The sequence below is a fragment of the Perca fluviatilis genome, chromosome 18 (genome assembly GCF_010015445.1).
Source record: "Perca fluviatilis chromosome 18, GENO_Pfluv_1.0, whole genome shotgun sequence".
Lineage (NCBI taxonomy): Eukaryota > Metazoa > Chordata > Actinopteri > Perciformes > Percidae > Perca > Perca fluviatilis.
Window position 1 is genome coordinate 35,406,708 of NC_053129.1, and position 15,762 is coordinate 35,422,469.

The window sequence follows — 15,762 nt, forward strand, 5'->3', positions numbered from 1 at the left end:
AAGCTTGAACTTCTTTTACCAACACAAGCTCAAAACCAAAACAATGGATCTTTATTACCAAATTTAAATGCTTTTACTCTGTATGTCAGAACAGATAACATCATGTTCTAAACCTAACTTATAGGCTAAAGTCAAAGTGAACAGCGGATCATATTGTAAATTGAAACACAAATATATCCCCGCATTTTATACAGGCCATTTATTGAGAAACAGCTGATTGAAGTTATGCAAATAGATCAATCATAGCTGATTCCCTTCTAGGAAAACAACATACTCAGGTGTTGAGGTTCTTTCAATCGCATGATCATATGGTGAGTCCAGTAAAGGAGGACCTATGGTAGTCCAGTAAAGAAGGACCTATGGTAGTCCAGTAAAGAAGGGACCTATGGTAATCCAGTAAAAGAGGACCCTATGGTAGTCCAGTAAAGAGGACCTATGGTAGTCCAGTAAAGAGGACCTATGGTAATCCAGTAAAGAGAGGTATGGTAGTCCAGTAAAAGAGAGGACCTATGGTAATCCAGTAAAAGAGGACGTATGGTAGTCCAGTAAAGGAGGACCTATGGTAATCCAGTAAAGAGGACGTATGGTAGTCCAGTAAAAGAGGACCTATGGTAGTCCAGTAAAAGAGAGGACCTATGGTAATCCAGTAAAAGAGGACGTATGGTAGCCCAGTAAAAGAGGACCTATGGTAATCCAGTAAAGAGGGATTATGGTAGTCCAGTAAAGAGGACCTATGCTAATCCAGTAAAGAGGGACTTATGGTAGTCCAGTAAAAGATGACCTATGGTAGTCCAGTAAAGAGGACCTATGGTAGTCCAGTAAAGAAGGGACCTATGGTAATCCAGTAAAGAAGGGGCATTATGGTAGTCCAGTAAAGGAGGACCTATGGTAGTACATACAGTAAAGAGGACCTATTTGAACAATATACTGTAGATGAATACAGAAAATAAGAAAAATGCCTTCACAAGGGAGAGGAAGAGAGGTACCAGGACAATTCTGTCTCCTTTTTTTTCATAAACCGTACATTCTATAAAGCTACTCTGAGATGGGTCAATAATTTTTTCCATTGAATTACTGCAGCAACAAAAACAAAACGGTGGCCGGGTTGGATCAGTGGGTAGAGCAGGTACGATATACTTGGAGGTTTATGCCTGGACGCAGAGGTCCAGGGTTCAAATCCAACCTGTGATGATTTCCTGCATGTCTTCCCCTCTCCATCTCTCTTTCTCCCCTTTCTCAGCTAGCTGTCCTGTCAAATAAAGGCGGAAAAGCCCAAAAAATGATCTTTAAAAGGAAAAATAAATATGCATGCATCTATTAAATTCAACAAAACAGAAATGTGGAGAGGCTTCAAGAGAAACTGCAGTGCAAAACGCAATCTGTGATCAATACATTATACTATTGTCTGTTATATATCAGTCCCTCCAGAAAAACGTGATTATGCAATCGCATAATTCAACGCATAATCAGCCAATATTTTTTCAAATATGACGCTTTTACGCTATAAATTGCGATTTCCGCAAAATATACGGTTATTTGCTGATTTCATAACCCGCATTTTAGTTTGCAAAAAGTCCCGTAATATATCTTAGCAGAAAGTTGAAAAATGTTACGTTTACTTCACACAAGAGCAGCCGTTTCCCCCTGTTGCCATGGGAAAGTTATGAAGTAGGAAATTATGCGATGTGAACATCATCGAAAAGCAGGGTGTTGGGGGAAATCACTTTTGTCTTTGTCATCAAACCACGATTTTTGCCAAAGTTTCATCACATAAAAATTGCATAAATATCATATAGCATATTCCATCGCATTTTAAGAAACGTGGGCATAATCAAGGATTTTTGCCGCAACAATCAACTCCACATTTTCTGGAAGGACTGATATAAGGGGCAGACCTGACACACTTATAAACTAATGTAGTTTCTGTAATTCCATGGGATGTTAGTGTTTTTGTATGATATTGTGCTATGATTGACTAAATGATGTTCCTGTTGAGAGAACATGTGTTAGTGATTTGGAAGAATTATTTGACTTGACTGAGACATGATTGCATTGTTTTGGTAGACATAGTGTATTGTGTTAGTGAATTATTGTATTTTGAAAATCAGTGTTAGAGTTTAGTTTACAATGTGTGATTTTGAGCATGAAATTAACCTTTTAGCCAATTGTGTGTAGTAGTGAAGTATCTGTTGTTGTAAGTTTTATTTGATTAGGACAATGCATATTAATCAACATTTCTGTAAATTACCATTCTATATAGTTTGTACTTGAGTTTTGTCTGAATTATTATCATTATCTATATGACTTGTAGGTTCGGCATAATGATGATCCAAATGAACATAGGAAATGACCACAGGAAAACATCAGGGAAGCATTAGTACGTGAGGCCTCATCTTCATTACAGAGGGTGCTTTGATGGACATACCGCCAATTAGTCAATTATTGCTCCCACCCCCACCTTATGTTACTCAAATTAGAGGACATATATACCATGGTTTAACAGCAGAGCCGTCTCAGTGACTATTCAGAGAATTGGTTTGCTGTCGCTCTCCGGGCTCTGCAGGACTCTGCAGGACTCTTGCAGGACTTGTAAATTGATGCTGAATTCTTTGATGTAAATAAACCTTTATGATCAAGAACAGTGTCAGCGGATTCCTCTCCATACAGCATTACAGCATAAGCTACTTAAATATGCACACACATATTGAATTGTTGTATTTTGAAAATTAGTGTTGGAGTTTAGTTTACAATGTGTGATTTTGAGCATGAAATTAACTCTTTTGCCAATTGTGTGTAGTAGGTGTGTTGAGTTCGTTAAGAGTTTAAGAAAGTTGTTAAAAGTATTGAAAAAATTGTCATAGCAATTGTAAAAAAACTGTAAATAATAAACAGCTCCTGGAAACAACCATGTGATATTTGAATCTGTGTTGTTGGCTGTAGATGTTTCTTTCCTTAAAGGGTAATCACCATCACCAAACTCCACCAGACTCCATGTAAATAATCAGGACTTTTAGCGTGTATAGAGCCAGCATATCTCCACCAGACTCCATGTTAATAATCAGGACTTTTAAGCGTGTATAGAGCCAGCATATTTCCACCAGACTCCATGTTAATAATCAGGACTTTTAAGCGTGTATAGAGCCAGCATATCTCCACCAGACTCCATGTAAATAATCACGACTTTTTAGCATGTATAGAGCCAGCATATCTCCACCAGACTCCATGTAAATATTCCAGGACTTTTAGCGTGTATAGAGCCAGCATATCTCCACCAGACTCCATGTAAATAATCGCAGGACTTTTAGCGTGTATAGAGCCAGCATATCTCCACCAGACTCCATGTAAATAATCAGGACTTTTAAGCGTGTATAGAGCCAGCATATCTCCACCAGACACCATCTCCCCTCCATCCCTCCATCCATTCTCCTTCCTCTCTCTCTCTCCTTCCTCTCTCTCTCTCTCTCTCTCTCTCCCTCTCTCCATTCCATTTCTCCTCCTCTCTCCTCTCCTCTCTCTCCTCTCCTCTCTCTCTCCTCCTCTCCTCCTCTCCTCTCCTCCTCTCTCTCCTCCTCCTCCTCTCCTCTCCTCTCCTCTCTCCTCCTTTCCTCCTCTCCTCTCCTTCCACTCCTCTCCTCCACTCTCCTCTCCTCCTCCTCCTCCTCCTCTCCTCCTCTCTCCTCCTCCTCCTCCACCCTCCTTCCTCCACTCCTTCCACCTCCCCCCTCTCCATTCCTCCTCCTCTCCTCCTTCCTCCTCCATCCATCCTCTCATCCTCCTCTCCTCCTCCTCCATCCTCCTCATCATCTCCATTTCCTCCCCTCCTCTCCCCCTCTCCTTGCCTCTCTCCATCCATCCTCTCACTCACCTCTCCTCCTCTCCATCTCACTCATCTCTCACTCATCTCACCCTCTCCATCCATTTCCTCCATCATCTCGCTCGCCCATCATCTCCGTCTTTCATCATCTCATCTCTCATCTATCATCTCTCACGTTTCTCATCATCTCGCCCTTTCATCTCATCTCGTAAATTTCTCGCTCATCATCATCGCGCTCTTCATCGTAAATATAAAGACAATAAAAATGTCTCAAAGACAATAAAATGTCATGAACAACAATAAAGTTATATAAAACAATAAAATGTCTCGTTTCTCAATAAAGTAAATATACCGGCAATGTTACGGCAATCGCTCCTTCAGTTTCAGACTCACAATCATCAAACATATTATATATTATATTATTAAAATATTCACATTGAATCTCGTCCATCAGCTGGATTCTCCAGATGTTTAATCTCTTTTTCATGCAGCAGCAAGTCAAAACATGTGTCCAGTTAACTGAATATCTTTGAGTTGTGGACAAAACAAGACATTTGATGACGTCATCTTAGGCTTTTTGGGAAACACTGATCCATATTTTTAAAGACAGAACAACTCATCCATTCATCCAGAGAATAATACACAATAAAATAATTGGTAGTTGCAGCTCTAGCAGTGGTGTAGTCTACATGATACACTGGTATACGCAGCAAAGTCATGATGCCATGTTGGTAAATTGGTGTATAAAAGTGTATCCGAATACAGGAAATGAAGTTGTTGACACTCAAAACTCCCTTGGGGGAGGACACCCAGACCCCCCACTATTATATAACCCAAAGGCAGATTCTGGCCAATATATATATACAGTACAGTATACCCATTACAATACATTTGACTACACCACTCACATTCAGTCACTTCTCCAGATGTTTAATCTCTTTTTGCATGCAGCAAAACATCAGCACATGTTTCCAGTAAATTGAGTAATTTGTTGAAATCAGAAGTTACAGCAAAAGGCACAGCTGAGGAAGAGGAAGGTCCGCTTTCATGCCAAACAATGATCGTCTGCCCCGTACCCTAAATTACAACCCATCCGGTCCTTGCCAAAAAGTGATCGCAGCTCCTACTTTAAGGACTGGAAAGCTGTGAATGAATGTCCTGTTTGGTTTAATTAATCCTCCTGTTGTCCTCGGGTCAAATCTGACCCCTTTTCAAAGTTGTCTAATATCAGAGATGTGGTTTCTTTCAACAAAATTTCCCAAAAATAACATGGATGGTTGAACGCAGCGCTCTTCGCAGTTAAAATGTTTTAAAAAACGTCAACGAATGTTGACTAAAATGACATAAAAGCGCCAAAAACATTGAAAAAAAAGCGACTAAAAGGCATTGAAAGCCTAGAAAAACAGCAGAATAAAGCTTTGAAAAAAGCGTCAAACACAACAAGGCACTGACAATGTTTTAAAAAGCGACAAAAATGTTAAAAAAAACCCGTCAAAAATGTCAGGTAATAGAGGCAAAAACTGTCTGATGTTCCATAGCACAGGTGGGGTAGTAAACAGCTTTACTGATCCTGAAATGAAGGCGATAGTTTCCCAGGAAGGCCTCCTGCACACTGGCTGCGTGGTGTGAGCGTGTCTGCTGCGTGGCCTGTCTGTTTATATTTGGGCTCCCATGGTAACAGGTTACAGCGTGCACACTGCCTGCGCGACACGCACGTCTCAGAAAAAACACGTGCGTGCTAGAAATAGAACCAACGACTATTTTTCACGAAGCGCTTCCAGACAAAATAGAATAGGAAAAGATGTTTATATGTCATTTTAACACAAATATATTTAATAAATGACATGTTGGTGTTCTGGGTCTGCCGAGGTTTCTTCCTAAAAGGGAGTTTCTCCTCGCCACTGTTGCAACAGCCACTGCTAATGCTTGCTCTTATTGGAATTGTTGGGGCTTTGTAAATTATAGAGTGTGGTCTAAACCTACTCTATCTGTAAAGTGTCTCGAGATAACTCTTGTTATGATTTGATACTATAAATAAAATTGAATTGAATTGAAAGTCTCTAGGTTTTGACATAAATGCAGATATATAAATGTCATATTTAAATGTAAAATTATTGCACCTGTCAATCCAGAAGGAAATATTCTGGAGCCTATTCTGCCGTCAATACGGCCGACATGGTCTCTGCTGTAATCAGATCAGAATATATTTATGTTTATGTTTATGGAAAACATCCATGTGTCCAGACAAGGCTACGCAACAGTAACACCCAGCCAGTGTGCAGGAGGCCTTAGAGAACTTTTGCTACAGAGAGACTGAACGACTGAACGGGAAATGACACACACACAAGTTAAAGTTATTTTAAAGCCCTCTAAGATTGGGGTGCTTGGGAGGAAAAACATTGGGCGCTGCAGCCCGAGAGGCTCCGCCCCCCCGAGACAGCTGTCCCGGTTTAGACCAGTGTTTTTCAACCTTTTTTGAGCCACGGCACATTTTTTTACATTAAAAAAATCCCGCGGCACACCACCAACCAAAAATGTTACAAAATGACACATTGTAGCCTAATCAGATCAGAATCTGCATTTTTCCTTTTTAAAAATGTATCCATCGCTGTTGCAGGCTTACATCGATGATCTGGGCCCTACTGCTTACATCCTGGCACTGCCACCAGGTGGCAGTAAGTCATTATTGCGCTATACTGCCACCTACTGACACAGAATAGGATTTAATTTCTCTGCCAGTCATCACATTGTTAGGCACAGATGCGCAACAATGGCACATTATTTGCAGTAACTCAATAAAAAATGTTGTTGGACCAATTAAGTAAAATCTGATAATTTCCCACGGCACACAGGACGATCTCTCACACTAGTGTGCCGCGGCTCAGTGGTTGAAAATCACCGGTTTAGACCCTGTTTACACGTACGTGGTTATTTTTACAAACGGAGACATTTCTCTTTGTTTACACGCAAACGGAGAACTCTCCTCTGAACCGAGTCTTTCTAAAAACTCCGGCCAGAGAGGAGTTTTTTGAAATCTTCGTTTGCGTGTTTGCACGTAAACTGAGACAAACGGAGGTTTAGGCAGCCGAGAGAGAGGAAGAGGAAGTGATTGGTTGCTGTTGTTGCTATTTTCTGGATTCTGATTGGCTAACGTGGGCTTGAGCTTCTCGTTACACCTCCACCTACAGGTCTGGTTACACCTCCACCTACAGGTCTGGTTACACCTCCACCTACAGGTCTCGTTACACCTCCACCTACAGGTCTCGTTACACCTCCACCTACAGGTCTCGCTACACCTCCACCTACAGGTCTGGTTACACCTCCACCTACAGGTCTCGGTACACCTCCACCTACAGGTCTCGTTACACCTCCACCTACAGGTCTCGTACACCGCCACCTACAGGTCTCGTTACACCTCCACCTACAGGTCTGGTTACACCTCCACCTACAGGTCTCGCTACACCTCCTCCTACAGGTCTCGGTACACCTCCACCTACAGGTCTCGGTACACCTCCACCTACAGGTCTCGCTACACCTCCACCTACAGGTCTCGTTACACCTCCACCTACAGGTCTCGTTACACCTCCACCTACAGGTCTCGCTACACCTCCTCCTACAGGTCTCGGTACACCTCCACCTACAGGTCTCGTTACACCTCCACCTACAGGTCTCGGTACACCTCCTCCTACAGGTCTCGGTACACCTCCTCCTACAGGTCTCGGTACACCGCCACCTACAGGTCTGGCGTGCTCTTGGCTGCATTGACGGCACATATATACACGGGTACGTGTAAACGAACACTTATCTGAAGACTGACAGCTGTGCGCGATGTTACTTTTGAAAACAGAGAGGTTGAAATGTCCGTTTATGAAAATAGCCGACCACGTGGAAACGTAGCGTTAGAGAGCGAGAACGAAAGGCACGAGCGCTCCTCGGGTATCCGGCGGCGAGGGCAGCGCGTCGGGCAGGAAGCCCTCTCTGTCCTCCCGCACGTCGAACAGCAGCGTGCCGCTCCGGTTCACGCAGTAGATCCGCTCGCCGAGCACGGCGCAGCGAAACGGCAGCGTCTCCGAGAGCGGGAAGCTGGCGCCGCCGTGCCACGCCTTCGCCGCCGTGTTGTACTTGTACACGCTCACCGCGGCGCGCTCGCGCTCCACGTCGAAGCGGTACACGAGGCCGCGGTGAGCCACCATGTCCGTGGAGCGGCGCCGGCTCTCGTTGAACGGACACTCCTCCCACTCGTCTCGGCGCGAGTCGTAGCGCAGCAGGCGGTAGAAGAGCGAGCCGCCGGACACGAACAGCTCGCCGCCGCACGAGGTCGCCTCGTGAGCCACGGCGAAGGAGCCTTTCGGCAGCGGCGCCACGGCGCTCCAGCGGTCGGCGCGCGGGTCGTAGCGCTCCACGGTGAACAGACACTCCCCTCCGACGGCGTACAGATGCCCGTCCATGGACACGAGCCGAAGCTGGCAGCGCGGCTCGCCGAGCGGTCTGATCTGGCTCCACCGGCGCGTCCGCGGGTTGTAGCAGAAGACTCGATCCGACGCTTTGGCGCCGCTCATGCCGCCCGCCACGAACAGGTAGTTGTACAGCGTGCACATCGCCGAGCCTTTGGCCGGGATCTCCTCCGGCAGTCGGGTCAGCTCCTCCCACTGCCAGCGCGCCGATTTATGACCCGCTTGGCTTTCCGTATCGAGGTAAAACAGCCGCCTGGCGCCGTCCTGCTGCGGGCTCTGTGGCCGGCTGCTCTCCCGGCTGCCCCCCCGCTCGTACACCTCGCTGGTTTCAGCCACCGCCAGCACCTTCACATGACAAAAACATACATGGCATGAAAATGTCACTTTGAGTTTTTTTTTAACATTAATATGAGTTCCCCCGGCCTGCCTTTGGTCCCCCAATTGGCTAGAAATGGTGATAGGTGTAAACCGAGCCCTGGGTATCCTGCTCTGCCTTTGAGAAAATGAAAGCTCAGATGGACCAATCAGGAATCTTCTCCTTATGAGGTCATAAGGAGCAAGGTTACCTCCCCTTTCTCTGCTTTGACCACCCAGAGAATTTGGCCCACCCATGAGAGAGAGACATCATGGCTTTCAAACGAGCAAAGTGGCAGCTGGTCAAGGCCACACCCCCACCCTTCACCTTCCCCCCTCTCCTCCTCAATAGCTACCGACACAGAAATGGCACATCCTAAGGAAAGCTCATTGTGGGACTGGCTCTAGTGGCTGTAATTCTGCACCAAGGCTGAATTTCGGGAAAGAGACTTCAGATACAGTATTAGGGGACCACTAAGGTCTATATAAAAGAGACTTCAGATACAGTATTAGGGGACCACTAAGGTCTATATAAAAGAGACTTCAGATACAGTATTAGGGGACCACTGAGGTCTATATAAAGAGACTTCAGATACAGTATTAGGGGACCACTAAGGTCTATATAAAAGAGACTTCAGATACAGTATTAGGGGACCACTAAGGTCTATATAAAAGAGACTTCAGATACAGTATTAGGGGACCACTAAGGTCTATATTAAAGAGACTTCAGATACAGTATTAGGGGACCACTAAGGCCTATATAAAAGAGACTTCAGATACAGTATTAGGGGACCACTAAGGTCTAAATAAAAGAGACTTCAGATACAGTATTAGGGGACCACTAAGGTCTAAATAAAAGAGACTTCAGATACAGTATTAGGGACCACCAAGGTCTATATAAAAGAGACTTCAGATACAGTATTAGGGGACCACTAAGGTCTATATAAAAGAGACTTCAGATACAGTATTAGGGGACCACTAAGGCCTATATAAAAGAGACTTCAGATACAGTATTAGGGGACCACTAAGGTCTAAATAAAAGAGACTTCAGATACAGTATTAGGGGACCACTAAGGTCTATATAAAGAGAGACTTCAGATACAGTATTAGGGGACCACTAAGGCCTATATAAAAGAGACTTCAGATACAGTATTAGGGGACCACTAAGGTCTATATAAAGAGACTTCAGATACAGTATTAAGGGGACCACTAAGGTCTATATAAAAGAGACTTGGATACAGTATTAGGGGACCACTAAGGCCTATATAAAAGAGACTTCAGATACAGTATTAGGGGACCACTAAGGTCTATATAAAAGAGACTTCAGATACAGTATTAAGGGGACCACTAAGGTCTAAATAAAAAGAGACTTCAGATACAGTAATAGGGGACCACTAAGGTCTATATAAAAGAGACTTCAGATACAGTATAGGGGACCACTAAGGTCTATATAAAGAGACTTCAGATACAGTATTAGGGGACCACTAAGGCCTATATAAAAGAGACTTCAGATACAGTATTAGGGGACCACTAAGGTCTAAATAAAAGAGACTTCAGATACAGTATTAGGGGACCACTAAGGTCTATATAAAAGAGACTTCAGATACAGTATTAGGGGACCACTAAGGCCTATATAAAAGAGACTTCAGATACATATTAGGGGACCACTAAGGTCTATATAAAAGAGACTTCAGATACAGTATTAGGGGACCACTAAGGTCTATATAAAAGAGACTTCAGATACAGTATTAGGGGACCACTAAGGCCTATATAAAAAGAGACTTCAGATACAGTATTAGGGGACCACTAAGGCCTATATAAAAGAGACTTCAGATACAGTATTAGGGGACCACTAAAGGTCTATATAAAAGAGACTTCATATACAGTATTAGGGGACCACTAAGGTCTATATAAAAGAGACTTCAGATACAGTATTAGGGGACCACTAAGGCCTATATAAAAGAGACTTCAGATACAGTATTGGGGACCACTAAGGTCTATATAAAGAGACTTCAGATACAGTATTAGGGGACCACTAAGGCCTATATAAAAGAGACTTCAGATACAGTATTAGGGGACCACTAAGGTCTATATAAAAGAGACTTCAGATACAGTATTAGGGGGACCACTAAAGGTCTATATAAAAGAGACTTCAGATACAGTATTAGGGGACCACTAAGGCCTATATAAAAGAGACTTCAGATACAGTATTAGGGGACCACTAAGGTCTATATCAAAGAGACTTCAGATACAGTATTATAGGGGACCACTAAGGCCTATATAAAAGAGACTTCAGATACAGTAATAGGGGACCACTAAGGCCTATATAAAAGAGACTTCGGATACAGTATTGGGACCACTGAGGTCTATATAAAAGAGACTTCAGATACAGTAATAGGGGACCACTAAGGTCTATATAAAAGAGACTTCAGATACAGTATTAGGGGACCACTAAGGCCTATATAAAAGAGACTTCAGATACAGTATTAGGGGACCACTAAGGTCCTATATATAAAAGAGACTTCAGATACAGTATTATGGGACCACTAAGGTCTAAATAAAAGAGACTTCAGATACAGTATTAGGGGACCACTAAGGTCTATATAAAAGAGACTTCAGATACAGTATTAGGGGACCACTAAGGTCTAAATAAAAGAGACTTCAGATACAGTATTAGGGGACCACTAAGGTCTATATAAAAGAGACTTCAGATACAGTATTAGGGACCACTAAGGTCTATATAAAAGAGAGCTTCAGATACAGTATTAGGGGACCACTAAGGTCTATATAAAAGAGACTTCAGATACAGTATTAGGGGACCACTAAGGTCTATATAAAAGAGACTTCAGATACAGTATTAGGGGACCACTAAGGTCTATATAAAAAGAACTTCAGATACAGTATTAGGGGACCACTAAGGTCTATATAAAGAGACTTCAGATACAGTATTAGGGGACCACTAAGGTCTATATAAAAGAGACTTCAGATACAGTATTAGGGGACCACTAAGGTCTATATAAAAGAGACTTCAGATACAGTATTAGGGGACCACTAAGGTCTATATAAAAGAGACTTCAGATACAGTATTAGGGGACCACTAAGGCCTATATAAAAGAGACTTCAGATACAGTATTAGGGGACCACTAAGGTCTATATAAAGAGACTTCAGATACAGTATTAGGGGACCACTAAGGCCTATATTAAAAGAGACTTCAGATACAGTATTAGGGGACCACTAAGGCCTATATAAAGAGACTTCAGATACAGTATTAGGACCGCTCCACCAGGCCTATATAAAAGAGACTTCGGATACAGTATTAGGGGACCACTAAGGTCTATATAAAAGAGACTTCGGATACAGTATTATTGGGGACCACTGAAGGTCTATATAAAAGAGACTTCAGATACAGTATTAGGGACCACTAAGGTCTATATAAAAGAGACTTTCGGATACAGTATTAGGGGACCACTAAGGTCTATATAAAGAGACTTCAGATACAGTATTAGGGGACCACTAAGGCCTATATAAAAGAGACTTCGGATACAGTATTAGGGGACCACTAAGGTCTATATAAAAGAGACTTCAGATACAGTTTATTAGGGGACCACTGAGGTCTATATAAAAGAGACTTCAGATACAGTATTAGGGGACCACTAAGGCCTATATAAAAGAGACTTCAGATACAGTATTAGGGGACCACTAAGGTCTATATCAAAGAGACTTCAGATACAGTATTAGAGGGACCACTAAGGCCTATATAAAGAGACTTCAGATACAGTATTAGGGGACCACTAAGGCCTATATAAAAGAGACTTCAGATACAGTATTAGGGGGCCACTAAGGTCTATATAAAAGAGACTTCAGATACAGTATTAGGGGACCACTAAGGCCTATATAAAAGAGACTTCAGATACAGTATTAGGGGACCACTAAGGTCTATATAAAAGAGACTTCAGATACAGTATTAGGGGACCACTAAGGTCTATATAAAGAGAGACTTCAGATACAGTATTAGGGGACCACTAAGGTCTATATAAAAGAGACTTCAGATACAGTATTAGGGGACCACTAAGGCCTATATAAAGAGACTTCAGATACAGTATAGGGGACCACTAAGGTCTATATCAAAAAGAGACTTCAGATACAGTATTAAGGGGGCACTAGTATAAAAGAGACTTCAGATACAGTATTAGGGGACCACTAAGGCCTATATAAAAGAGACTTCGGATACAGTATTAGGGGACCACTAAGGTCTATATAAAAGAGACTTCAGATACAGTATTAGGGGACCACTGAGGTCTATATAAAGAGACTTCAGATACAGTATTAGGGGACCACTAAGGCCTATATAAAAGAGACTTCAGATACAGTATTAGGGGACCACTAAGGTCTATATCAAAGAGACTTCAGATACAGTATTAGGGGACCACTAAGGCCTATATAAAAGAGACTTCAGATACAGTTTATTGGGGACCACTAAGGTCTATATAAAAGAGACTTCAGATACAGTATTAGGGGACCACTAAGGTCTATATAAAAGAGACTTCAGATACAGTATTAGGGGACCACTAAGGCCTATATAAAAGAGACTTCAGATACAGTATTAGGGGACCACTAAGGCCTATATAAAAGAGACTTCAGATACAGTATTAGGGGACCACTAAGGTCTATATAAAAGAGACTTCAGATACAGTATTAGGGGACCACTAAGGTCTATATAAAAGAGACTTCAGATACAGTATTAGGGGACCACTAAGGCCTATATAAAAGATACTTCATATACAGTATTAGGGGACCACTAAGGTCTATATAAAAGAGACTTCATATACAGTATTAGGGGACCACTAAGGTCTATATAAAAGAGAATTCAGATACAGTATTAAGGGGACCACTAAGGTCTATATAAAGAGACTTCAGATACAGTATATAGGGGACCACTAAGGTCTATATATAAGAGACTTCAGATACAGTTTATTAGGGGACCACTACGGTCTATATAAAAGAGACTTCAGATACAGTATTAGGGGACCACTACGGTCTATATAAAGAGAATTCAGATACAGTATTATTGGGGACCACTAAGGTCTATATAAAAGAGACTTCAGATACAGTATTAGGGGACCACTAAGGTCTATATAAAAGAGAATTCAGATACAGTATTAGGGGACCACTAAGGTCTATATAAAAGAGACTTCAGATACAGTATTAGGGGACCACTAAGGTCTATATATAAGAGACTTCAGATACAGTATTAGGGGACCACTAAGGTCTATATAAAAGAGACTTCAGATACAGTATTAGGGGACCACTAAGGTCTATATAAAAGAGAATTCAGATACAGTATTAGGGGACCACTAAGGTCTATATAAAAGAGAATTCAGATACAGTATTAGGGGACCACTAAGGTCTATATATAAGAGACTTCAGATACAGTATTAGGGGACCACTAAGGTCTATATAAAAGAGACTTCAGATACAGTATTAGGGTTTATATTATTTATATTTATATTAGTATTGGATGCTATATAAAAGCATCCAAAAAGCAGCATGTCATAGGACCTTTACGATTCTGCCTAATACCAAATCCTCCTCCCATCCTCAGTCCATTTGTCATTTTTTCCTGACGTTTTTTTTCCTATATTATTGCCGCTATAATCATATGTTTTGTCACTTTTTTTTTTTGTATTTTTAACTTTCCTTAACTCACTTGGACTACCTTTAGCATTTTCCTATACACTGCCTATGAAAAACATGTTATTACACAAGTTATTACAATAAACTTAATAATAACGTGATACCGAAACGTTTTTCTTGGCAGAAATATGCATAACCTTAACCCCGGTAACAACCCGGCTGGCAGCAACATGCTTCCATTCATATCTAACATAAAGAGAGAATAAAAGAGACCTTCCGCCCCTCCATCCTCCGGGCCAGGATGTGCTCCCTCTCCCCGGCTGTGAGCCGGCCGAACACACCGGGGGTCCGCAGCACTTCCAGGTAGCGGTCGCTCATGTGGCGGTAGAGCCGCTCCTTCTCCCCCTCCCTGCCTTCCCTCTTGGCTGTTATCAGCAGCTCCAAGCACTTCTCCAGCGACATGTCTGCAGAATCTGCGGGTCCTTCTGCCTCTTTGCCCTCACTGCTCTGCATTTGATCCGGGTTTCTTGCGGATCAGATCGATCCTGCAGCCTGTCAGAGACGATTATAGGTGCTATGCGTCTGGAGAGATCCAGACTCCTGTCCTCTGGCTCTCCTCGCCACAATAAAACGCCCCTCCTCTCCACTCCTCCCTTTATTCTCTCTGTTGCTTCAAGTTTCCATTCTCCATCTCTTCACACACGAACAAAGTCGGCAGAAAATTCACCCTCCCTTCTTTTTCCCCTTCTAATCCTAACAAGTCGTTTTAGTGCCTAATCTAAAATCGCCCTTTGTCGGCTTAATCTGTAACTGTAAAGACTGCTAAACGCGAAAACGGGGGAAGAATTGTCTGCACCTAACGACACCTGTTCTCTCTAAAAACCGTCTCTTCGGGATCCTCCATCCTGCGCTCTTTTCAGCGGGGCGCGGTGCCTGGTGAAGCCGGGATTCTGCGCCTACTGGGCGGGGAGGTTTGCTGCGTGTGTCCGCTGCAGAGCCCGGAGGTGTCTGCGGACACAAAGGCTTTCAGTGGCTGCACACTGGCTCTGTGTTCTCCGAGCTGACGCCCCGCTGTCCCCTGAAGAACAATGAGTCTCTGCAGGACTCACACTGCGTCCTTTATACAGTAAAGATAGGCCTACGTTAGAGAACAAATACAAAATGATCCGCATCAAAATCAACCTAAAGGGCCAATATATATATATATATTACTCTGCAGAGGTCACAGTGTGTGTGCGTGTGTGTGTGTCTGTGGGTGTCTGTGTGTGATATTTATATTATATATATATATATATATTTTATTTTTTAATTTTTTTAATTTTATTATAAATATGTCTGGGTATCGCCCTGATTTCTTGATTTGATAAGATTCAGAAGGTCCAGATTTGATTTGATTTTTTAAAACATCTTCTTTGGTGTTTTTTGGCAATTTTTCCCCTCTCCAAAATCTCCTAACTTTGAAAGTTCTGTTTTTGCCGCTGACAGACTCAGATTATATTATAATA

General features: G+C 42.5%; 1 protein-coding gene across 1 annotated transcript; it reads right to left on the reverse strand.

The window, feature by feature from the left end:
* Positions 1–7,183: 7,183 nt before the first annotated feature.
* LOC120546663 (kelch repeat and BTB domain-containing protein 11-like) lies at positions 7,184–15,324 on the reverse strand. Its single transcript, XM_039781782.1, has 2 exons — positions 14,531–15,324; positions 7,184–8,613 (listed from the first exon to the last, which is right to left on the reverse strand). The coding sequence occupies exons 1-2, from the start codon at positions 14,768–14,770 to the stop codon at positions 7,714–7,716; spliced, it is 1,140 nt and encodes a 379-aa protein (XP_039637716.1). The 5' UTR covers positions 14,771–15,324; the 3' UTR covers positions 7,184–7,713.
* Between the last annotated feature and the right edge of the window lie 438 nt (positions 15,325–15,762).